At 49.7% G+C, this 22,846-nt stretch overlaps 2 protein-coding genes across 2 annotated transcripts in view; both read left to right on the top strand.

The window, feature by feature from the left end:
* CPNE9 (copine family member 9) overlaps positions 1-3,435 on the top strand; it is a 27,837-nt gene extending 24,402 nt beyond the window's left edge. Inside the window, exons 19-20 of the mRNA XM_003785458.2 lie at positions 252-342; positions 3,250-3,435. Of these exons, the coding sequence (XP_003785506.1) occupies positions 252-342; positions 3,250-3,435 (277 nt within the window). The remainder of the gene's footprint in view (positions 1-251; positions 343-3,249) is intronic.
* Positions 3,436-5,739: 2,304 nt separating this feature from the next.
* Positions 5,740-22,605, top strand: BRPF1 (bromodomain and PHD finger containing 1). The gene is made up of 14 exons (XM_012802555.2): positions 5,740-6,150; positions 8,146-8,754; positions 12,991-13,950; positions 14,744-14,906; positions 15,288-15,419; positions 15,809-15,937; positions 16,735-17,044; positions 17,370-17,693; positions 18,013-18,297; positions 18,798-18,945; positions 20,111-20,247; positions 20,350-20,468; positions 20,846-21,000; positions 21,751-22,605. The coding sequence occupies exons 2-14, from the start codon at positions 8,156-8,158 to the stop codon at positions 21,932-21,934; spliced, it is 3,645 nt and encodes a 1,214-aa protein (XP_012658009.1). The 5' UTR covers positions 5,740-6,150; positions 8,146-8,155; the 3' UTR covers positions 21,935-22,605.
* Positions 22,606-22,846: the final 241 nt, after the last annotated feature.

Below are 22,846 nucleotides of genomic sequence, written 5' to 3'. Positions count from 1 at the left end.
GGATACTCTTAAGGGACCTTGGCCAAGTTGTAGACCTTCTTCAAACCTGTTTACTCATCATAACTAAGGCTGATGATACTAATATTTCCCCCTGAGGTTCTTGGGAGGATGGAATGTGTGAGAAGGCATGATAATATTAATAACAATGTCCAATATTAACACCATCATTAGGCATTCTCATGATGACTCTGAAGGGGAGCTCTTAGGGAGGGCACAGCATGGGGTGGTGTTGGAGAACACGATCAGCTGAGGGATGTCTTTTCTGCAGCAATGGAAGAGCTGGATGGTGATGAAGTGCGCGTGTCCTCTAGGGGACGCTATGCAGAGCGGGACATCGTTCAGGTAGACCTGACTCCGGAGAGGTGGTGGAACTGAGAGGCACAGTGGGAAGAGGCAAAGTTGGGAGCCACTCTCCTTTACTGCCTTCTCTATCACCTGCCCTTCTCCCCCTCACTCTTTCATCCTCTTTCATTCATTGAATACATTCTTTTAACAAACAGGAAGGTTGCTTCAGACTTGGTAGGTCCATGGTGTAGAGATCCCCAAGGTCCTCGCCCTCTAGTGGAGGCAAGTAATAATAAATAATCGCACAGCTATGTATCTCATTAGACTGTGATACGGACCGCAGGGGAATAGCAAATCCTACTGTGAAGGTCTGTGACAGGGGACCTGACTTCGGTACAGGAGTCAGGAAAGGGTTCTATCTGAAAACGTTTTTGCTGAGACCTAAAGGTGGGTATGAGCATTACAGGGAGAGGAGCAGCATATGAAGAGGCTCTGAGGCCAAGAGGCCTAATCAAGAAAAAGCCAGAACCCATGGTGGCAGGATCACACTGAGTGAGAGAAGGAAGCCAAACTTCGGAGTACTGCTTTTTTTTTTTGAGACAGAGTTTCTGTCACCCTGGGTAGAATGCCGAGGCGTCATCGCTGACAGCAACCTCAAACCTCTTGGTCTCAAGTGATTCTCTTGCCTCAGCCTCCCCAGCAGCTGGGACTACAGGCACCCGCCACAATGCCTGGCTAGTTTTTCTATTTTTAGTAGAGATGGGGTCTCACTCTGGTCTGGAACTCCTGAGCTCAGGAGATCCACCCACCTCAGCCTCCCAGAGTGCTGGGATTATAGGTATGAGCCACCATGCCCAGTTCTTTTTTTTTTTTTTTGAGGCAGAGTTTTACTATGTCATCTTCAGTAGAGTGCTGTGGCATCACAGCTCACAGCAACCTCAAACTCTTAGGATTAAGAGATTCTCTTGCCTCAGCCTCCCAAGTAGGTGGGACTACAAACGCCCGCGAAAATGCCTGGCTATTTTTTTGTTGCAGTTGTCATTGTTGTTTAGCAGGCCCAGGCCGAGGTCAAACCCGCCTTCCTCGGTGTATATGGCCAGCGCCCTAACCACTGAGCTACAGGACCCAAGCCCATGCCCAGTTCTTAAAGAATTGGAAAGCTCTTGGAAGATTTTTACATAGGGGAGTGCAATGATCAGACTTATATTTTTAATTTTTTTTTTGAGAGTCTCACTATGTCACCCTCGGTAGAGTACTGTGGCATCATAGCTCACAGCAACGTTAAACTCTTGGGCTTAAGCAATTCTCTTGCCTCAGCCTCCCAAGTAGGTGGAACTATAGGCGCCTGCCACAACACCTGGCTATTTTTTGGTTGTAGTTGTCATTGTTGTTTGGCAGGCATGGGCTGGGTTCAAACCCACCAGCTCTGGTGTATGTGGCTAGTGCCCTAGCCACTGAGCTACAGGCGCTGAGCCCAGACTTACATTTTTAAAAGATTCCTACGGCTGCTACATGGAAGATGGGACTGTAGCAGGGCAAGAGAGAAGGCAGATAGACCCATTAACGAGGATGTCATAGTGAGAAGGAGAAGGATCTGGATGGAAGCAGTGTGGTGTTTTAGAAGATATGTAAGAAGAAAATGACAAGACTTGATGATCTGATTAGAGGGAGATGGGGAGTGAGGGGGCTTTAAGGATGACTTGCAGTCTTCTACCTGGAGCAGCAAAGTGAGTGATGGTCCCATTTACTGGGAAGGGGAAAGCTGAGGAGGAGATATGGCACAGAGAGCTAGAATTCAGTTGTGGACACACTGGGTTTGAGGTATGTGTGACAACTGAATGGAGAGGCAATATGGGTTAACTAAATATGTGCTTCTGGACCTTAAAAAAGAGGCAAGCTGGCGGGTTCAAATCCAGCCTGGGTCCACCAAACGATGGCTGCAACCAAAAAATAGCCGGGCATTGTGGGGGGCGCCTGTAAACCCAGCTACTTGGGAGGCAGAGGCAGGAGAATCTCTTGAGCCCAGGAGTTGGAGGTTGCTATGAGCTGTGATGTAACAGCACTCTACCCAGGGCAACAGCTTGAGGCTCTGTCTCAAAAAAAAAAAAAAAAAAAGGCCAGGGACGGAAATATAAATTTGGGAGTCATTAGGAAAGTTTCTTCTTCTTCTTTTTTTTCTTTTTATATACTTCTCCTTTCTCTTATCAGTCCTCCTCCCCTAGCAACCCTTCCTTCTCCTTCTCTTCCAGACCCCCTTTCCTGGCTTCCTCCCCTTCCCAGTCCTCTTCTCACAGACCACGCCCCCTTTTTGTCCCAACCCCATCCCTCTGACCTATTCCCCTTGTCAAGTCCCCTTTTCCCTGATCCCTGCCCCATCTCTCCCTGGCCTCTCTTCCTTCCCACACCCTCTTCTCTTCTCCTGGCCCCCTCCAGGGCACAACTTTCATGGAAGTAGATGAGATCACCCAGGAAGAGAGCTGAGAGAGAAAAGGGACCATGTTTAGGGAGCAAGTAGATCCAGAGGAATGAGGGGTGGTAGGTTGGGGGGGAGGAACTTCCAGAAAGGTAGAGAAAAACTTAAGAAGAGTATAGCATCTAGAGTGGGATGTGTCCAAAAGGATCATAGTGGAATGTAGTGGAAAGCTAAAGTGAAGTCCAGGAAGATGAGGACTGAAAACTATTGCCCACTGGACTGATTTAGCAACATGGGACTATTGATGATGTTAGCAAGAGCAGTTTCAGTGGACAGCATGAAGCCAAACTGGAGTGGGTTAAGGGCGAATAGAAGGTAAGAAAAAGAGTGGGTGGAGAGAAAGCAACTGTAGAAAACTGTTCAAGATGGGGGGAAAGAGATGGCGTGAAATTTGAAGAGATGCTGGGGGGTCAAAGAAGAATCCTCCCTGCTGGCACCCCCATCTCCTTTTCTGGCCACTGCCCACACCTTCTTGTCTGTGCCTGTCCCAGTTTGTCCCATTCCGAGACTATGTTGACCGGTCCGGGAACCAGGTGCTGAGCATGGCCAGACTGGCCAAGGATGTACTGGCAGAGATCCCGGAGCAGCTGCTGTCCTATATGCGCACCAGGGACATCCAGCCTCGGCCCCCACCCCCTGCTAACTCCAGTCCAACCCCAGCTCCAGAGCAGCCCTGAGGAGTCCACATATCCAATGCCTAGCAGTCTGCTCACCTGCACACCCACTGCTTCTGCTAAAAGCCAGAGGCACCTGGAGCCTTGGACCTCATTGGGAGGGTCAGCTCAGAGGATTGGTGCTGGCTGACAAGCCCTCCACACCCTCACCTGCAAAAGGGCCTGCCACTATCACCACCTCCCTGCCTTTATGCCAATAATAAAGCAAATCTTTACCCCCCACTCTGTCTCGTGGATCTTGGAGAGGGAAGAAGAGGGGACCCAGTGCCCAGGACCATACCAATAGGGAGGGAGCAAGGATGGCTTCAGCTCAGGCTCATCGCTCCCCTAACACACATCCATCCAATCACCTTATACATTCTTCAAACACTTTAAGAAATAAGTACAATTCTGCATATGTGTGTATGTTTTCTTAGGAAAGAGGCCCATAGCTTTCATCAGATTCACTTCTCAAACAGGTTCATGCCTTGTCAGCTTTAAGGTGACTCTATATAGGCTTGGTGAACATAGCACAGTGGTTACAGCGCCAGCCACATACACCAAGGGTGGTGGGTTCAAACCCGGCCCAGGCCAGCTAAACAACAATTGGTGGGTACCTGCAGTCCCAGCTACTTGGGAGGCTGAGGCAAAAGAATCGCTTAAACCCAAGAGTTGGAGGTTGCTGTGAGCTGTGATGCCATAGCACTGTACCAAGGGTGACATAGTGAGACTCTGTCTCAAACAAACAAACAAAAATGACTCTATATAATTCTGCTATGATCCATTTATTCTGAAATTTTCAATTAAGGGTGATAACTGCTAATTTTTTTTTACATTCACTACATATCCAATATTATACTAGGTGATTTACAAGCACCATCTCATTTAATTTTCACAACCACCCTCTAAAAATAGGTACTACATATTGTTCCCATTTTATACATTAGAAAACTGAGGCTCTGAAAGGGTTAAGTCCCTTCTTTACAAGAACTCATCAGTTTGACTTCAGATCCCAAGATCTTATCCAGCAAACATCTTCTTGGAGTGTCAATTTTATTGGGATGTTCTTTGGAAAACATCATGTGTGGAAACATACATTTTAGTGGGTCAAATGCAAAGTTTGCATTAAGATAAAACTGACGCTTTCAGAGGCTTTGGGCTTTGCACCAGAACCCTAAAAGACTCCTTCAAGACAAAGCATTGTTTAACCCTTGTCTCCCGGGCATCCAAGGTCTCTAAAGCCTCCTGGAAATAACAATAGCGTTTTGAGTTCTGTTTTAAAAGACAGAACTCGAGGGAGAATTTAACAACTTGCCCACGTTCACATTGCTAGTAAGTGACCCAGTCCCACAAAATTAGCTTTGTGTTTCGATACCATCTCCCAACCGGCAACCTGTAGCCATGCAGAATATCCCCGCCAACCCACAGGGTTCCCAGCACCTGAATCCCACTTCACCATATACACTCACCAGCCTCCTGCACCGCTTCAAACCTGACCTTTTGATTCAAATCCCCACCCTCCCTGCAGCCCCTCACTTTACCTTTCCCGAGTAGCTTCCCTTCGGTCCTGCCCTGTTATCCCTAAAGGGTCCTGCTCTTTCCTCGCCCCTTGGCGAAGCTTCCCCAAGCCCCGCCCTTTTTCTTCCGCCTCGTGCCGTTTTTTCCCAGCTCTATACTTTATCCCTAGCCCAGCTCCACCTTCCAGGCCCATATAAAACTCCTCCTTTTCTTTCCTGAGGCCCCCTATTCTGTTTAGCCCCACTCTACTTCGCTATTCTCCAGCCCCTTTCCTTCCTGACTGGGCCCAGCTGCCCAAAGAGCCCCTCCCCCTTTCCTTAAGCCCCGCCCACAGACGGGCTATTCTTCCGGCCCCGCCCCGCCCCTACCCATAACTCCAGGCCCCCTTAGGCTCCAGCCCGCGTCCTTCTGGCTCCCAGCCCTGCCCTAAGCCCCGCCCCGTGGCTCTGGCCCCGCCTCGCCGCCTTCCTCCGAGACCAAGGCCAGGTCCCCACCGCAGCCGCGGCGCCAGCAAGAGGGAGGGAGCAGGGAAGGAGGAGGCAGAGGGGGAGGGGAGAAGGGCGGGCTCCTCACACCCAGCCCCGCGCTCACCGTCTGTGGCCGCAGATTCGCCATAAACGGCCCAAAGACCTCGGATCCCTAGGACAGCGACTTCAGTCTCCAGAGACTCAACTCTAAGATGGAGGTACTAGAGGAGTCCCGAGAGGTGTCGGAGACCCTTTCCGAGTCCCAGAGGATGGCCTCTCGACCTTCGGTGAAGGGGTGGGGATCTGTGGCGAAAGTGCAGCTCAGCAGCGCCGCAGCGCCGCATTTACCCTGCGCAGACGCCGTCGCCGCCGCCGCCGCTGCCGCCGCCGCTGCCACTGCCTTTGCCGCCACGGTCCCCGCGGTTGCCGTCCCCGCGCTGCCTCCGGGAGCTTCCATTGTTCCAGCGGCGCCGTGTCCCGAGGCCGGGCAATCTGGGGGCTTGCGAAACGGGTAGCGGCTGACGGAGTTGAAACACCGGGGTGCCGTCGGGACCGGGAGTAGCAGGGGTCAGCGCGGGAATCCCGGGCAGCTGGGGCCAGAGCGTGGGGCTGCAGGGGGCCGGGGTGGCGAGGTCTACGGCCTCCGGAGTTGGGGCTCCCCCTTCCCGGCCCGACTTTCCCCGCCGGCCTCCCCCAGTGGGAGTCGGAGCCCCGGCGGGCGCGCCCGGCGATGAGCCCGGACTCGAGGTGGCCGGTGAGTGCGGGCCTGGGACCAGGGCGGGAGTGGCTAGCGGGGAAGGGGTAGGCTATTTTCGTAGGGCGCGCACTGAACTGCCTGGCCCAGGGACTACTCGGGCTACTCCAGCTGGGAAAACTGACAGTGCATTCTCTCCTGCCGGCATCCCGGGGCAACAGTGTATCTTTGGGGCTGTCTTAGCCAATGGCAGAAGGGGAACCTTGTTTAACTTGTTACACTTCGACAAAGGGGAAACGCCGTCGCATCCGGGAGAGAGGGCTGCGGGCACTGCTGGGGCCGGGCCTTGTCCCTCCAACCCCCGCCTCCTACTTCCTCCAGCCGCCATACCCCTGGGCCCGGGCCCGGGCGGTCCCCATGGGCTTCAGGTTTAAGCGCTCCCTCGTCTGTGCCTCTGGTGCTGGGTCCCAGTGGTACGTTTCTGAGTGAGCTGTGCTACTTCGGAAGCTAGGGCAGCAGAACCGCAGCATTCACCTGGGACCTAGCTTGGAAAGAGGAGAGCTTGTTTGTGCCTCCCGTTGGTTTCTGTTTAAAGACACAGATGCAGGTAGGAAGTAGAAACTAGTTGGAGTTGAACGTGTAGATTTATTTATGTGGAAGTCAGGGGCTGTTGACAAAGATGCTGGAACAGTCCACTTGCCTGGTTAAGTCATGGGAGAGAGGCCTGAGGAGTCACTGTCAGAAAGCTCAGTGGGGCTATGCCTAGCTAGGATGGTGCCAAGTCCTCTGCTGAATTGTTGAACTCAACTAGGCAGAGAGAAATTGGGACAGTCCCTGACCAAGCTCAGCTTCCTGGGGGCTGGTGCCATCTGCTGTCTCCACTCACCCAAGAACATTGGAGAAGGGGGAGGGAGAGCTCCTTAGCCAGAGCTTGGAGCTGAGTGTTCCTAGATTGTTGTGTTCCTGTTCGTACCCTTAGGGCCTAGCACTTGGTAGGCCTTCAGTTGTTGTGGCACGAATGGGTGAAGGAAGAGCTCAAATGTCATACCTGCAGGGCACAGAGTAAATGACCTCAGTTTTCACTTGGCTCCACAATTACTCTCCCAACTCAGTGTCTGGGCCAGGGTGAGCCTCCCCATAAAGACCCCAGAAATAAACTAACTCTTTCTATAATCCAGTGATTTCTGCAGGTGTCCAAGAGTAAATCATGGGGCACCCATTCTAGCTTTTACATGAGCTAAAACTAGTTTTCATCCCATTTCTCTCAGCTCCAAATCAGGTAATCCCCTCAATCAGCTATTCATTTATTTGCCAGAAACTAAGTGTCCGGTGCATGCTAGGTACCAGGGAAACAGAGGTGGATTAGGCTCTGTTGTTTGTACTGCACAGCTCCCAGTCTAAAGAGAAGAGACAAAGAACTTACAGTATGGTAAGGACTATGGTGGAGGTGAGAATGGAGTGCTGCACAGACACAGCTTCCCATGAGAGAGTCAGATCATAACAGAAGTAACATTTCAGCTGGGTTTTAAAGAATGGTTAGGAGCCCACCAATCAGAGAGTATGGAGGGCAGTCCATATAGATAACCATTCTGCAGGAAGGAGAGGTTAAAATATTCAGGAAATAGCAGGTTGCCCTTATGGACAGAAACAGTTGTAACTGGTAAAAAGAATCTAGAAAGGCGCTTCTTGATTGTCATCATAGACAATTGGATATTATCCTATAGAAATTGGAGGACATCAGGAGGCTTATAGTCAAGAGACTTTTAATCAAGAGACAGGTATGATCATTACCACTTGGTAGAAAGATCACTCTGGCTGCATTATAGGAGATTAGGCTAGAGGAGTTGAGATATAGGACAGGTTACCAGGCAAGTAGTGATGAGGGCCCAGATCAGGACTATGATAGAGGAGATGGCATTTGGAGACACTATAGAAGTAGACTGGACAGGACCGGGTGACCCTGGGGAGAGAGGGGATTGGGAGATAGTGGGATCTCTGATACAGGTGGCCAGGAACTCTTCCCCAGGCCTAGGCTAACTGATCTGTGTATTCTAGATGTGACAGCATGGGGGTGGACTTTGACGTGAAGACTTTCTGCCACAACTTGCGGGCAACTAAACCACCATATGAGTGCCCTGTGGAGACCTGCCGCAAGGTCTACAAGAGTTACAGTGGTATTGAGTACCACCTATACCACTATGACCACGACAACCCACCACCCCCGCAGCAGACTCCACTCCGGAAGCATAAAAAGAAGGGGCGCCAGTCACGCCCAGCCAACAAGCAGTCGCCGAGCCCTTCAGAGGTATCACAGTCACCAGGCCGTGAGGTGATGAGCTACGCACAGGCCCAGCGCATGGTGGAGGTGGACCTCCATGGCCGTGTCCACCGTATCAGCATCTTTGACAACCTGGATGTGGTATCAGAGGATGAGGAAGCCCCTGAGGAGGCCCCTGAGAATGGTAGCAACAAGGAGAACACTGAGACACCGGCTGCTACTCCCAAGTCAGGCAAGCATAAGAATAAAGACAAGCGCAAGGACTCTAATCACCACCACCACCACAATGCTTCTGCAAGCACCACTCCCAAGCTGCCAGAGGTGGTATATCGGGAGCTGGAGCAGGACACCCCTGATGCCCCACCCCGGCCAACTTCCTATTACCGGTAAGGCCACCTCTACCTCCCAACTTTGGAAAACTGCTCAAGCAGGGCTCAGAAGACAGAGAGGTGACAAACACTGATAGGAAAGTGGCAGGCATAAAGGGTCAGTAGTAAGAGACACCAGGTGCGATGGCTCACACCTATGATCCTAGTGCTCTGGGAGGCCAAGACAGGAGGATCACTTGAGGTAAGGAGTTTGAGACCAGCCTGAGCAAAGCAAGACCCTGTCTTTACTAAAAATAGAAAAATTAGCCAGGCATGATGGCACATTCCTATAGTCTCAGCTACTTAGAAGGCTGAGGCAGGAACATTGCTTGAGCCCAGGAGCTTGAGATTGCTGTGAGCTAGGCTGAGGCCATGGCAGTCTAGCCTAAGTGACAGAGTGAGACTCTGTCTCAAAAAAAAAAAGGAAAAAAAGAACACTGGCCCTGTCAGGGCAGTAAGAGGAATGGTACTTGCTAACAATGGCACTCGGCTCTACACTGCTATGTGCCAGGCCCTGCATTCAACATTTAATAGCCATTACTTTATTCTCACAACTCTCTCAGATAGATATTCTTATTTCACAAGTAAGGAAATCATGGTCAAGAAAGGGTGCCAGACTTTATCTAAAGTCACATGCCAGTGGACAGCTGAAGCGGGATTCAAACCCTGGTCCCTCAGACTCCCAACACTGCACTATTGCCACTGTACAAAAAAATCCTGTTTCTAATTCCTCCCTCCCTTACTCTGTGGCTTTGAGAAGTGCACCCGGCTTCTGATGTCCTAGTGACCCCATCAGCAGATACAGTATTCCTCTGCCTGTCTACTGGTGGACACCTTGGATCACTGATCTCATAAGGTCTGAAAAGTGGTCTGTAAATCTGCAGAAGTAATTTTCCCATTTTTTTTTTCTGTTTTTGTTATCCATCCTTTAGTGTGTTTAAACAGTATTGTTGTTGCTTATGTTTTGTGCTCCTCCAGTGGCCTTTTATTTATTTCATGTAATTTTTTCTTTGTATTCCTTCCAAAAGTTATCACAGTGGCTTCTTCAAAGTTTAGGTATAATACAGCTAAATTCCTTTGACACGAGGTAAACGATGAAAGGACAGGGGCAGAGAAACTACCTGGAAAAATCCTTGCTGTAGAATGGTACAAAAACCAAGTGTAAAACTCTGAGAGTACTGGCATCCAAGGCCAACAGAGCATTCAGATGAGTTAAACAGCAGTCTTTGTTGTCAACTAATCAGAAGGTCTGATCTCTGAGAAGAATTTGTCATAAAATCTTTTAAATGAAAACGAGTTTTTACCAGGTGGCACCTGTGGCTCAGTGAGTGGTGCCCTGGCCCCATGTGCTGAGGGTGGTGGATTCAGCCCCGACCTTGGCCAAACTGCAACAAAAAATCGCCGGTCGTTGTGGCAGCTGCCTGTAGTCCCAGCTACTTGGGAGGCTGAGTCAAGAGAATTACCTAAGCCCAAGAGCTGGAGGTTGAGGTGAGCTGTGACACCACGGCGCTCTACCAAGGGTGACAAACTGAAACTCTGTCTCTAAAAAAAAAAATAAAGAAAGAAAATGAGTTTTTACCAAAAGTGTCGTATATGGTTCAACACCTATAGCACAGCGGCTAGGGCGCCAGCCACATACACCAGAGCTGGTGGGTTCGAATCCAGCCCGGGCCTGCCAAACAACAATGACAACTACAAACAAAAAATAGCCAGGCGTTGTGGCAGGTGCCCATAGTCCCAGCTACTTAGGAGGCTGAGCAAGAGAATCACTTAAGCCCAAGAGTTTGACGTTGCTGTGAGCTGTGGTAATATAGACCATGTCTCAAAACAAAAAAAAAAATACGGTATATATAATATATTAAAATTCAATTCTTTAAAAGCACATCTGCAGTAGCACAAGCAATATGGCCCACTATGTCATTTTCTTCTCTTACCAGTTTTAGCCAATCTCCTTCCTCTCTTCCATTCTTTCATCTTTTTAGCCTAACTCTACTCCCTTCTGGCTTTACACCGTCTCTTTCTCTTTTCTGTTAGCACTGACTGCCGTGCCCACTCACCCCCACCGCCAATACACAGACTCTCTCTGGGCCTTTCTTCCTTCCCAGTTGCAGCCCAGACCAGCACATTTTCTTCTTCCCTCCACTCAGATTCACTCTTTGCTCATGGGTATCAGATCTGTTCCCAGGGGAGTTGTCAGTTGGTGTGCTGTGATCAGTTAGGAGGTTATGTTCTGTGTAATTTGTTACCATTATTAGCTAAACTGCCCAAATTTTAGAAATAATTTACTTTAAATTTGATAAGCTTCAAGGTCATCTCTCTAATACAGTCACTTTTTCTTTCTTGCTTTCTGATTTGCTTCCTTGAAGGGGTTGCAGTAGTGTGGCTTGTCAGCTGGAGTGCCAGGATTTGTGCATGACATGCAGCCTGCCTTATCTGTGCTACAGTCTATAATCTGGGTGCCTGTGGGAGTCTGTTATGCACTATCTCATAATGTCATGTGTGTCATGGCAGAGAAGAGGGTGAGAATTGGTGCTCCAGAGCTGACGCCAAGGCCTGCAAGGAGCCAGATGGTTCACACTACTTCTGAGTCATACCCTTGTTCAAAGATAGGGAGGTTGCAGTCACCTTGGGGAAGAGGTAAAAGGCTAAGGAAAAACTGCTGCTTCCTACCGACAGTGTTTTAGTCTCTCCCTCCCTGGTACCCTCACCTCAAAATGCCTTTCATGTGAACAAGAAAAGCGTACATCTCTGTAGTGAAATCAGATACAATGCCTGCCTCTATCCTGTAGTGGAGGAGTTAGACACTTAATAGCTATACTACAAGGAACATGGGTAAGGGCTGTACAAGACCTAATGAGTTAACATTCATTGAGTATTTGTTCCACATCAAGCACTGTTCTAAGCACTTCACCATATTAACTCATTTAATGCTCACAACGGCTGTGTAAAATAGGTTCTAATTAGCATTGCCAAGGAGGAAACCAAAGCCCAAAGAGCTTAGTTTACTTATCCACTGTCATACAGGACCCAGAAAGTGTGGCCCAGAACCTATGGGCACTTGGCCTGCTGTAGCAGCCAGAGCTCAATCTCCCACATGGAAAGAGAAGAGGAAAGATAAGAACTAATGTTTATCTAGGACTTGTTGTATGCTACTTGATTGAGCCCATTAATTTCTGTAATTCCATACAATCCTGACACAGTTTTATGAGAAGGTAGTCTTATCCTCATTCTTTCATCACAAAAACTAAGATTTGATAGGAGAAGTGCAGTGATGTCCTAAAAGTGACCAAGTGATAGAGGCAAGATATAAATTCAAGTTTGTTAGAGTCCTCATTCTTTCCTTTCTACACTGCAGTTTACAATGCCAGTTCAGGCTAGCTAGGGATGGCACGGGCATGGGGCACCTGCTGTGTACCACAGGTCCTTGGAGCAGTCTTCCACACCAGGCCTCTGGGCCCACTGAGTACTAGAGGGCAGGAGGGTGAACGCGTCCAGCTCTGCTACTCCCTGGTTATGTGACCTATCTGTATTGGAGAGTTAATTAACATCTCAAAGTTTCCATTTTTTACCCACAAATCAGGACAATAAGAACACTAACCCTATGACTGTGGTAAGAAGAAAAATTGAGCACAATGCCTGGCTCATAGTAAATGCTCAGTAAATCTTAGCTTTTAAAATTATCTTCCAAGGCTATCCAGAGAAGAAACAATACCTGGAGCTTGATGGAGCTCTGAAATGATGATGGCACTAGCTGAGAGAAGACCTATGGCAGCTTTAGTCAAGGCTCTGCCAGCTGGTGCTAAAATGACTCATAGTACATATATAATTTCCCAGCACATCCTTCTTCCCCAGATTCTTTGTACCATATCCAGAGCATCCCAACAGGTCCTAACTGCTCCCCAGCCCCCTTCAGAAGAGTCTTTGACTGAGCATCTGTAACCTAGGGAGGTAGTGTCTTATAGCAGCCAGGATACAAGCTTTGGTGTAGCAGGCCTGGGTTCACATTCCAGCTCTACCTTTCTCACAAGGGAGCTGGTTTAGGTGCATTAATCTCTCTAAGCCTTAGGTGTCCTTTTCTGGAAAACAGGAGTGATTATAGTTGTCTGTGGTACCTGGGGTTAAGGCAAGAATGGAATGTGACAACACAGATAAAGGTACAGTAACAGAATAAGTGCTCCGTGACAAATGCGACTCATTGTCATTGAGGAGGGAAATCTCAACCATGTGATTCTGAACTCCCTGTGTGCACTACAGGTACATCGAGAAGTCTGCAGAGGAACTAGATGAGGAAGTAGAATATGACATGGATGAGGAGGACTACATCTGGCTGGATATCATGAATGAGCGTCGGAAGACAGAGGGTGTGAGTCCCATCCCGCAGGAGATCTTTGAGTACCTAATGGACCGGCTAGAAAAGGAGTCCTACTTTGAGAGTCACAATAAAGGCGACCCCAATGCACTAGTGGATGAGGATGCTGTTTGCTGTATCTGCAATGATGGTGAGTGCCAGAACAGCAACGTCATCCTCTTCTGTGACATGTGCAACCTGGCCGTGCACCAGGAGTGCTACGGTGTCCCCTATATCCCTGAGGGCCAGTGGCTGTGCCGCCGTTGCCTACAGTCACCCTCCCGTGCTGTGGACTGTGCCCTGTGCCCCAACAAGGGTGGTGCCTTCAAGCAGACAGATGACGGGCGCTGGGCCCATGTGGTTTGTGCCTTGTGGATCCCCGAGGTCTGCTTTGCCAACACAGTCTTCCTAGAGCCTATTGACAGCATTGAGCACATCCCACCAGCTCGCTGGAAGCTCACCTGCTACATTTGCAAACAGCGGGGTTCAGGGGCCTGCATCCAGTGCCACAAAGCCAATTGCTACACGGCCTTCCATGTGACATGCGCCCAGCAGGCTGGCCTTTACATGAAGATGGAGCCTGTACGGGAGACAGGTGCCAACGGCACCTCCTTCAGTGTCCGAAAGACAGCATACTGCGACATCCACACGCCCCCAGGTTCTGCGCGCCGCCTGCCCGCCTTGTCCCACAGTGAGGGTGAGGAGGATGAGGATGAAGAGGAGGATGAGGGTAAGGGCTGGAGCTCAGAGAAAGTCAAGAAGGCCAAGGCCAAGTCCCGGATCAAGATGAAGAAGGCGCGGAAAATTCTGGCAGAGAAGCGGGCAGCAGCACCTGTGGTGTCAGTGCCCTGTATCCCACCACACAGGTATGTGGGAAGCAGATGACAGGCAAGTGAGGGAAGAAGCAGCCTTTCTGGAGAGGACCTGACAGCCCCCTCAGTGGAATGGCAGTATAGGTTTTCTTTTTCCTTTCAGGAGCTGCATAGGAGAAAAAAAACCCCACCAAATTCCGAAAGAAGTTATCTTTAACAGGTCACTTGACTTTTCACATTAAGAGCCAGAAATGTCGATCTTTGTCTGGCGTACCTGTCAGGTGTTTTAAACGGCCCATCTTTTGATAGGAAGAAAGAGAATGGAACAGCTACAATGGAGAAAATGATCTCACTATGAAAAGAGAAATAGAATGAAAAGAGGGGAAGGGAATACTCAAGAAGTTGTGAAGTGATTACTGCCACTAATGTGGGCTGTAGTCACCTGTTATTTTTAACTCTCTTGTACTGATTATTTAATTTACTATAGGTTTCTGCTATGCAATTGTGCTTTATCTAAAAACTTTCACAAGTTCGGTTTGAGTGGGAATCCCAGGTCAGTTAGTACCATGGGCTGTGATGACTAGAGCAGTCTTAGGGGCATAACTCCCTGCCCTGGTGTGCAGGGTTAGGGTCTGGCTTAGCGCTGGGAGCTTGGTTTCCTGTCTACTGCAGTGGCATTGGTGGCACCACTTCATTCTTCTTTCATTTAAGCCCAGAGTCCCAGGCCTTTTTGACAAAGAGACGTGTTTCCCCTTTCTCAATTCAGGACTTTCACTGGCCAGATGCCACTGACCACTTAAGAGAATCATGGCCCAACGGGTTTTTCTCTTTGTTCCCTGAATCCCAGGCTCAGTAAAATCACCAACCGCCTGACCATCCAAAGGAAGAGCCAGTTCATGCAGAGGCTGCACAGCTATTGGACACTGAAGCGGCAGTCACGGAATGGGGTCCCACTGCTACGTCGCCTGCAGACACACCTGCAGTCTCAGAGGAACTGTGACCAAGTTGGGGTACTGTGTCCAATTCCTACAGAATGAGGCCCCTGGGAACTAAGGCCAGGGAGATAAGGACTTCAACTGAAGCTTCTTGTTTCAGGGGTCATAGGCTGCTTCCTCCTTTAAGCTACTCCTCAAACCAGGCTCAGCATGAAATCCTTATAGATTATCAGCTCGTTGGAAAATTGTTCATTTATTCATTCAACAAACATATATCAGTCATCTACTTTAAGACAGGCTCTGGGGATACATAGGTTAAGAAGCTACCAAGAAATTACTGTGCTCCCTTCTTTGGCTGGGCCTGCCCTTGACCCAGGTTTCCTGGGTTTGTTCCTCCCCTCTGGCCTTTCCTTTGGCTCTCTTATCATCTCCTGATCCTCCTTTTTACCTCTACAGAGAGATTCTGAGGATAAGAACTGGGCCCTCAAAGAACAGCTCAAGTCCTGGCAGCGGCTCCGGCATGACCTGGAGCGAGCCCGGCTCCTGGTGGAATTGATCCGCAAGCGGGAGAAACTCAAAAGGGAAACGGTGAGTGCTACTGGGCCAGCTCTGTTTCATAAAGGAGAAAACAGACCCAGGAAAAGGAAAAGTATGTCCCTAGCCAGGAAGCAACAATGTTGGAGTTAGATCTCCTGAGGCTCAGCATGCTTTCAGGCCCACTGGAGGCGTAGGAGAGTATGAACAGAATCCTAAGTAATGTGATTCAGGTAGCTAGTGCTGGGAGTGTGAAGAAGGGGAAGAACACCAGAGTAGTTGGAACAAGTTTTGTTGGGCAGGGCCTGGAAGAAGGTAGACCCGAGTGAGTACCCCCCGCTGTGGTTGTGGGAAAGAAGGCAAGTTCCCAAGCTGGGACCATCTCAAACATCTGTGCCAAAGGACTGGATTGGGCCTGGCTGATGGAGCCTTTTTTCTGTCAGATTAAGGTCCAGCAGATTGCCATGGAGATGCAGCTCACCCCCTTCCTCATCCTCCTCCGTAAAACCTTAGAGCAGCTCCAAGAGAAGGACACAGGCAACATCTTCAGCGAGCCGGTCCCTCTGTCTGAGGTAACCGAATTGGACGAAGTAAGAATCCCTTCCCCTCACTCCACCTTCTTTCTGTTCCTCTCCCAGTTGGACCCCTGCTGCAGGTCTGGGCCAGGGACTAGGTGGGAACCTTGAAGAGAGGGGCTGGCGGCTTTGGGGCAGGATAAACTGAAGCCACATGTATCACCTAGATTCTGTCTTATCCCTGTCACACCCCAAGGGCCCATAATGGGAGGCAATCTGCACTCCTTCCCCAGAGGCAGGGACTGAGTTTTGCCAAATGAATAATCCTAGGGCAGGAAGACACTTTGGGGGTGCTGAATCCTAGAACGGAGACTTTAGAAGGCTCAGCACCTAAAGAACCAGCTCTGAAGCCCTAGGTCCTGACTGACAGACTCTTCTATCTAAAAGGTATAAAATTAGAGGCCTGAAGCAGCAGCTTGTATATAAGTTTTACTGATAAGTAAATTAAAAGAGCTATAGGAAAGTATTGTGATGTTTTTTCCAGAGGATTCCCCTAGTCATTTTCTTACTGAAGTCTCATGCAGCTCTAGGAGGTAGATTTGGCTGTACTTTCATCACTACTTCCCAGGAGAAGAGAAGGCTCAGAGAGGTTAAAAGACTTGCCAAGGTCACACAGCTTGTGACTGGTAAAGTCAGGAGTAGAATCCAGCTTTCCTTTCCCCTGTGCTATATGCCTGCCTCTAACTGTGGTGGGAGGAGGTTGCTGGATGCATTTCGTGGGGGCTTGTTAGGAGCAAGGTTTGGGGGATTGAAGAACATATCTCCACTTAGACACACCTGCCCTGCTCTCCCAGGTACCTGACTACCTAGACCATATCAAAAAGCCCATGGACTTTTTCACCATGAAGCAGAACTTGGAGGCTTACCGCTACCTGAACTTTGATGATTTTGAGGAGGACTTCAACCTCATCGTCAGCAACTGCCTCAAGTATAATGCCAAGGACACCATCTTCTACCGGGCAGCAGTGCGGCTCCGTGAGCAGGGTGGTGCTGTGCTCCGCCAGGCCCGGCGCCAGGCAGAGAAAATGGGCATTGACTTTGAGACGGGCATGCATATCCCCCACAGCCTGGCTGGAGATGAGGCCCCGCGCCACACTGAAGATGGTGGGTGATATGTCTCTCTCACACACACACACAAGAGGCCAAGCCAGGGATGGATAGCTTTCCAGAAGTCCCCTCCCGGGAGTAGGCAGTATAGGCAGAAAAGAGCTAGGCTGAGCAGCGGCAAGCTATCCCCAGGAATCCCCCCCTAGAAGCCAGACTGGATAAATGGATAGCAGTGCCTGTCATTCCACATCTTGGTGCTGATTTATAGCTATTCTTTCTGAGAAGCCAAGGGGGAAGAGCGGGTTTCTTGCTGCCTGCCCAGGTTCAAGGGGCTCAGAGGGCTGCCCTGAGTCTGAGCTTTTCCTCCCAACCCTATCCCTAGCAGCAGAGGAAGAGCGGCTGGTACTGCTGGAGAACCAAAAGCACCTGCCCGTGGAAGAGCAGCTGAAGTTGCTATTGGAGCGGCTGGATGAGGTGAATGCCAGCAAGCAGAGTGTGGGCCGCTCACGGCGTGCAAAGATGATCAAGAAAGAAATGACGGCTCTGCGGCGGAAGCTTGCCCATCAGCGGGAGACTGGACGGGATGGGCCTGAGAGGCATGGCACTTCAAGCCGGGGTAGTCTGACCCCCCACCCAACAGCCTGTGACAAGGATGGGCAGACAGACAGTGCTGCAGAGGAGAGCAGCAGCCAGGAGACGAGCAAAGGTCTGAACCCCTTAGGAAGGTAGACCCCAAAGCAAGTTAGACTTTGGCTTTGTAGCACGTACTCAGCCTCTGCCACCCCTAGGCAGAGGTCCCTCCTACACAGCTAGCTGTACTTTCTCCTTTATTCCCTAATCAGGGACCTCTTAACTGCCTCTCTGGCTATTTGTGTAAAAGTTAATGTTCCAAATTCCATGCTCCCAAAATCATCCCAAACTCTAGCAGGAGTAATGGTCCTGTATGCCCAGGGCATGACCTCGAATAGCTCCCCTTCTCACATCAGGCCCTTCACCAATTCTCCTTCTCTCTTTCTCTGCTCTAGGCCTGGGTCCCAACATGTCCTCAACCCCCGCACATGAGGTGGGCAGGAGAACCTCAGTTCTGTTCTCCAAAAAGAACCCGAAGACAGCTGGACCGCCCAAGAGGCCGGGCCGGCCCCCCAAAAACCGGGAGAGCCAGATGACCCCCAGCCACGGAGGCAGTCCTGTGGGGCCCCCTCAGCTCCCCATCATGGGCTCCCTGCGTCAGCGCAAGCGGGGTAGGAGCCCCCGGCCTAGTTCGAGCTCAGACAGCGACAGTGATAAGTCCACAGAAGACCCCCCAATGGGTGAGCCTCACCATCACCCAGCCCCCCAAGAGAGTGAGCAAAAACCTGCCATTCTTCTAACAATCCCAACTATCACTTTATTTGCCCATAGAAGACAGAGCTCTGAGGGCCCTAGGAATCCTTTAACCCCAATCCACTCATTTTACAGTCAGGGAAACTGAGGCCCAGAGACACTAACCCAGCTATATTCCACCCAGGGCATGTTCCTGCTTCCCGCCCCCATTGAATCACTTCACCTTTTCTCTTCTCACCTTCCTTAGGGATCTACTCTTTAAGCAATTTGTGTCCTAAGGCCAGTAACTGCCAACGGAAGAAAGGGGTGGGGCAGGGCTCTGGCCAACTGTGGTAGACACTACCTAGAACTAGATCTGCTGGCCAGGCTTGGAGGAATTTTCCAGTGCAGAAGAGAACCAAAACTCTAAGTCCCTCTTACTCTGTATCATCTCCAATCTACACCTTCCTGACTGGTTCCTTCTCTCCTCACCTTTCCCCCAACCAAGATTTACCAGCCAATGGCTTCAGCAGTGGAAACCAGCCAGTGAAGAAGAGTTTCTTGGTATACCGTAATGACTGCAGCCTTCCCCGGAGCAGCTCAGACTCTGAGTCCAGCAGCAGTAGCAGCAGCAGTGCTGCCTCAGACCGGACCAGGTACTACCTCTTAAAGGCCAGCCTTCAGAGATGCCCTTCCAGGGCTCATGGGCTTTCCCATGTTTTTCCCTATGAGAAATGTGACAGCTGCTATCTCAGCTTAGATAAACCTAAAACCTAAGGTTCTCTGCAAAATAAATGGGATAGATCAGTTTCACCATAATAGAACAGAGGGAACCATCGCAGGTTAAAGTGATAGTTTTGGAGCCAAGGGCATAAACTACCACCTTATACCCTAGATTTGGCCTATAGACACACTTTGGCCAGCATGGTGTTTTTAAAAAATGAAACAAGGCTTAGCACCTATAGCTCAGTGAGTAAGGTGCCAGCCACATACACCGAGGACGGTGCGTTCGAGCCCGGCCTGGGCCTGCTAAACAACAATGACAACTGCAACAAAAAAATAGCCAGGTGTTGTGACAGCCGCCTGTTAGTCCCAGCTACTTGGGAGGCTGAGGCAAGAGAATCGCTTAAGCCCAGGAGTTTGAGGTTGCTGTGATGCCATGGCATTCTACTGAGGGTGACATAGTGAGACTCTGTCTCAAAATAAATAAAATAAAAAGTGAATCCAGAAATGCTGCTTAAAATTCCTAGTCTCTGTATTATCATTTAAAATCAGAAGATCTGGTAAATCTAGGCTGGGCGTAGTGCCCTCCTAGCACTCCAGGAGGTAAGGTGGGTAGATTGCTTGAGCTCAGGAGACCAACCTGAGCAAAAGCGAGACACTGTCTCTACTAAAAAGAGAAAAATTAGCTGGGTTTTCTGGCAGGCACCTGTAGTTTCAGCTACTAGGAGGCTAAAGCCCAAACTTTAGGAGTTTGAGGTTACTGTGAACTATAATGCCATTGTACTCAATCCCAGGAAAACAAAGTGAAGCTCTTGTCTCCAAAAATGAAAAAAGAAAAAAAAAAAAAATCAGAAGATCTGGCAAATTTGGCCAATACTACTTTGATATAGCACATGAATTTGTCCCCACCACTGCTGGGTCCAGCCCATCTCAGTCAAATCACCAACCCTCAGGTCTGAGAGCATTTGAGTTTGAAATCCCTCATTTAGGTTCTGTTTTTCGAAGGTCTCATACTCTGAGGGCTAAAGGGGAGAGAACACCTACTACATCACTCCCCATTCCCTCCTTTGAGCTGTGCTCCCATTGTCTTGTCTGCAGCACAACACCCTCAAAACAAGGCCGGGGCAAGCCCTCTTTCTCTCGGGGCACATTCCCAGAGGACAGCAGTGAGGATACTTCAGGCACTGAGAATGAGGCCTACTCCGTGGGCACTGGCCGCGGCGTGGGCCACAGCAGTAAGTATCCTCGCCCAAGGCCAGGGATGCTGGGAACCCACTGTCAAGGCCTTGCCAGCCCCCCAGCTGCTGATCCACCTCCTCTTTCCCATTCCTGTGAAGTGGTAAGGAAGAGTCTGGGCCGGGGAGCTGGTTGGCTATCAGAGGATGAGGACTCCCCTCTGGATGCTCTGGACCTTGTGTGGGCCAAATGCCGAGGGTATCCATCATACCCAGCTCTGGTAGGTTTCCACTTCTCGTCATACCCTTTGCTTTCCAGCCCCAAACACAGACTTACAATTAGTAGATTTCTCCTATTCCCTGCTGAGCTAGCTGTGGGACACAAAGTTCCTTGGCAAATAAACTGGTGGGCAAATACAGCTTGAGTACTGCTTAAAGGCTCCCACCCTGTTTCTCTATCCCTCCATTTCCTTTATTGTTGCCCTTGGGGCTCTGAAGTAATTCATCATGAGAAGAAGCAAAGGGTCAGCACTGTAGTCCTAGTGGCATGATAACCTTTCTCTGTTCCTACTTCAGATGTCATCTCCAAATTTTTGGGTGGGGTAAGACTTAGAGAGGACATGGACCAAACCAAACTCTGCTCTTATTACACCCTCAGATCATTGATCCAAAGATGCCCCGAGAAGGTATGTTCCACCATGGGGTACCCATTCCTGTGCCCCCATTGGAAGTGTTGAAACTTGGGGAGCAGATGACCCAGGAAGCCCGAGAGCATCTCTACCTCGTTCTCTTCTTTGACAACAAACGAACCTGGTAAGGAAGGGAGGTAGCATTTGGTGACTCACAGCAACAGATACAGGCCTGTGTGGTATCAGGGCAGATTTCCAGGAAACTCCAGCAACAAAAAGGCTGAGCTATATCACAGGTCATTGGGGGAGGGACTGAGAATGGATCTTTGAGCAAAAGGGTTGTGTTGACCATGAGTCTGAGAGGCTGAGTGGGTAGTAGCTGACAAACAGCAGTAGCTGGAAACCAAAGGACCATCAGTGACTGTGACAAATATGGGGGTGGCTCCCCACCCAGATCAGATGGCTTTTAGACTTAGTTTTCCCATCTCTGCCTCCACAATGAAAAGATGAGGGTAAAGCAGAAATGAACATTTAGGCTCTGAATCCTTGTTCTGTCACATTTACATATGTCATCTTTTTGCTAATTGTCTGCAGAGGATATTTAATTCCGTGAAGTCTACCTGGAGCCTGTGGAACAGGGTAGCTACTTGTTGTTAGGGCTCTTCCTTTCATAGCAATAAATACCCTATCATTACCTTACCCTCTCTCCCATCCCCTCATATGTTTGTTGATTGAGAGCTCTTTTGTCACTAGAGTATGAGCAGACACTTGAGAGCAGGAACTGTGTCTATTAGTCTCCATAACCTCAGTACCCACCACAGATTCTGGCCAGAGTAGGCACTCAGGAAGTGTGTTTGAGTGAATAGAGTCAGGAAGACTGGTGCTTGCTTGTTCTTCTTGAGATGATTCATTTGATCTTTACCTTGTCCTATAGGCAGTGGCTGCCCAGGACCAAGCTTGTTCCTCTGGGCGTGAACCAGGACCTAGACAAGGAGAAGATGCTGGAGGGCCGCAAGTCCAACATCCGCAAGTCAGTACAGATTGCCTACCACCGAGCTCTGCAGCACCGCAGCAAGGTGCAGGGCGAGCAGAGCAGTGAGACCAGCGATAGTGATTGATACTGCCCAATGTAGCCCAACCTACAGTGCCCTGTGACCACTCTCTTCCCCTTAGCTCACTGTCCTGGAGTGGCACCAGCCTCTGCACTGACTCATTTCTGGTCTTGGGGCCAGTCTCAGGGGAAGCTGGGTGGGGGAGGTCCCTCCTGCCCTGAGTGCAGCTGGACTGTACAGAACACTCCAAGGGCCCATGGCAGTTTAGTGCAAGGGAAGAGGAGGTCCCACAGGTCAGAAAGAGTTCCAGCGACCTCATGGCATTGTAGGGCAGAGTGGTGGCCCAAGGTTAGAACACTGCATAAAACAGGCCATCCCACCACTTCTCCCTGCTCATGCCAGGAGAATCCTTAACTGCCTAGAGGCCTGAGGCCCCTACAGGTGGTGAGGTGAGTGGGCATCTGCCCAGCCTAGCAATGGAATTGAAGTCTGTCCAGCCCGGAAGAGGGGCACTAGGTGACCCCCCTCCCCTGCTGTTGTAAATACTGTAATTATCGGAGAATTTAAATTATTCTCATTTGTAACTGCGTTTCCGGGTCGCGCCAGAGTCATTTGGTACTAAAAACAACTGGGGCCTGTCCCCATTTCCCTTCTCTTCCCCATAGATTCCCCTCACCTTTCAAACTGGTTTGTATTTATTTCAAAGGAAGAAAATATATTGATTCTTAGAAAATAAACTTGTCTATTTAGAATTCTTTTTTCTTGCCTTTTGCAAGGGCAGAAGGGATGTTCTGTGTCCCAGGGATAGTACTTAATTGGGCCCAGCTGGTTGCTGATTGCTGCTACATTGACAAGACAATAACAGAAATAGTATGAGAACCCCCATTTCCCACGCACTGACTGCACACAGGGCCTGTACTAAGCACCTTCAGATAACAGTTTCATGTAATTCTTGTAATAGTACCTATGGGGTACTTT

The sequence above is a fragment of the Otolemur garnettii genome, unplaced genomic scaffold, assembly GCF_000181295.1.
Source record: "Otolemur garnettii isolate 467f Iridium unplaced genomic scaffold, OtoGar3 scaffold00015, whole genome shotgun sequence".
NCBI classification, from domain to species: domain Eukaryota; kingdom Metazoa; phylum Chordata; class Mammalia; order Primates; family Galagidae; genus Otolemur; species Otolemur garnettii.
This window is presented reverse-complemented; position numbering and strand designations above follow the sequence as displayed.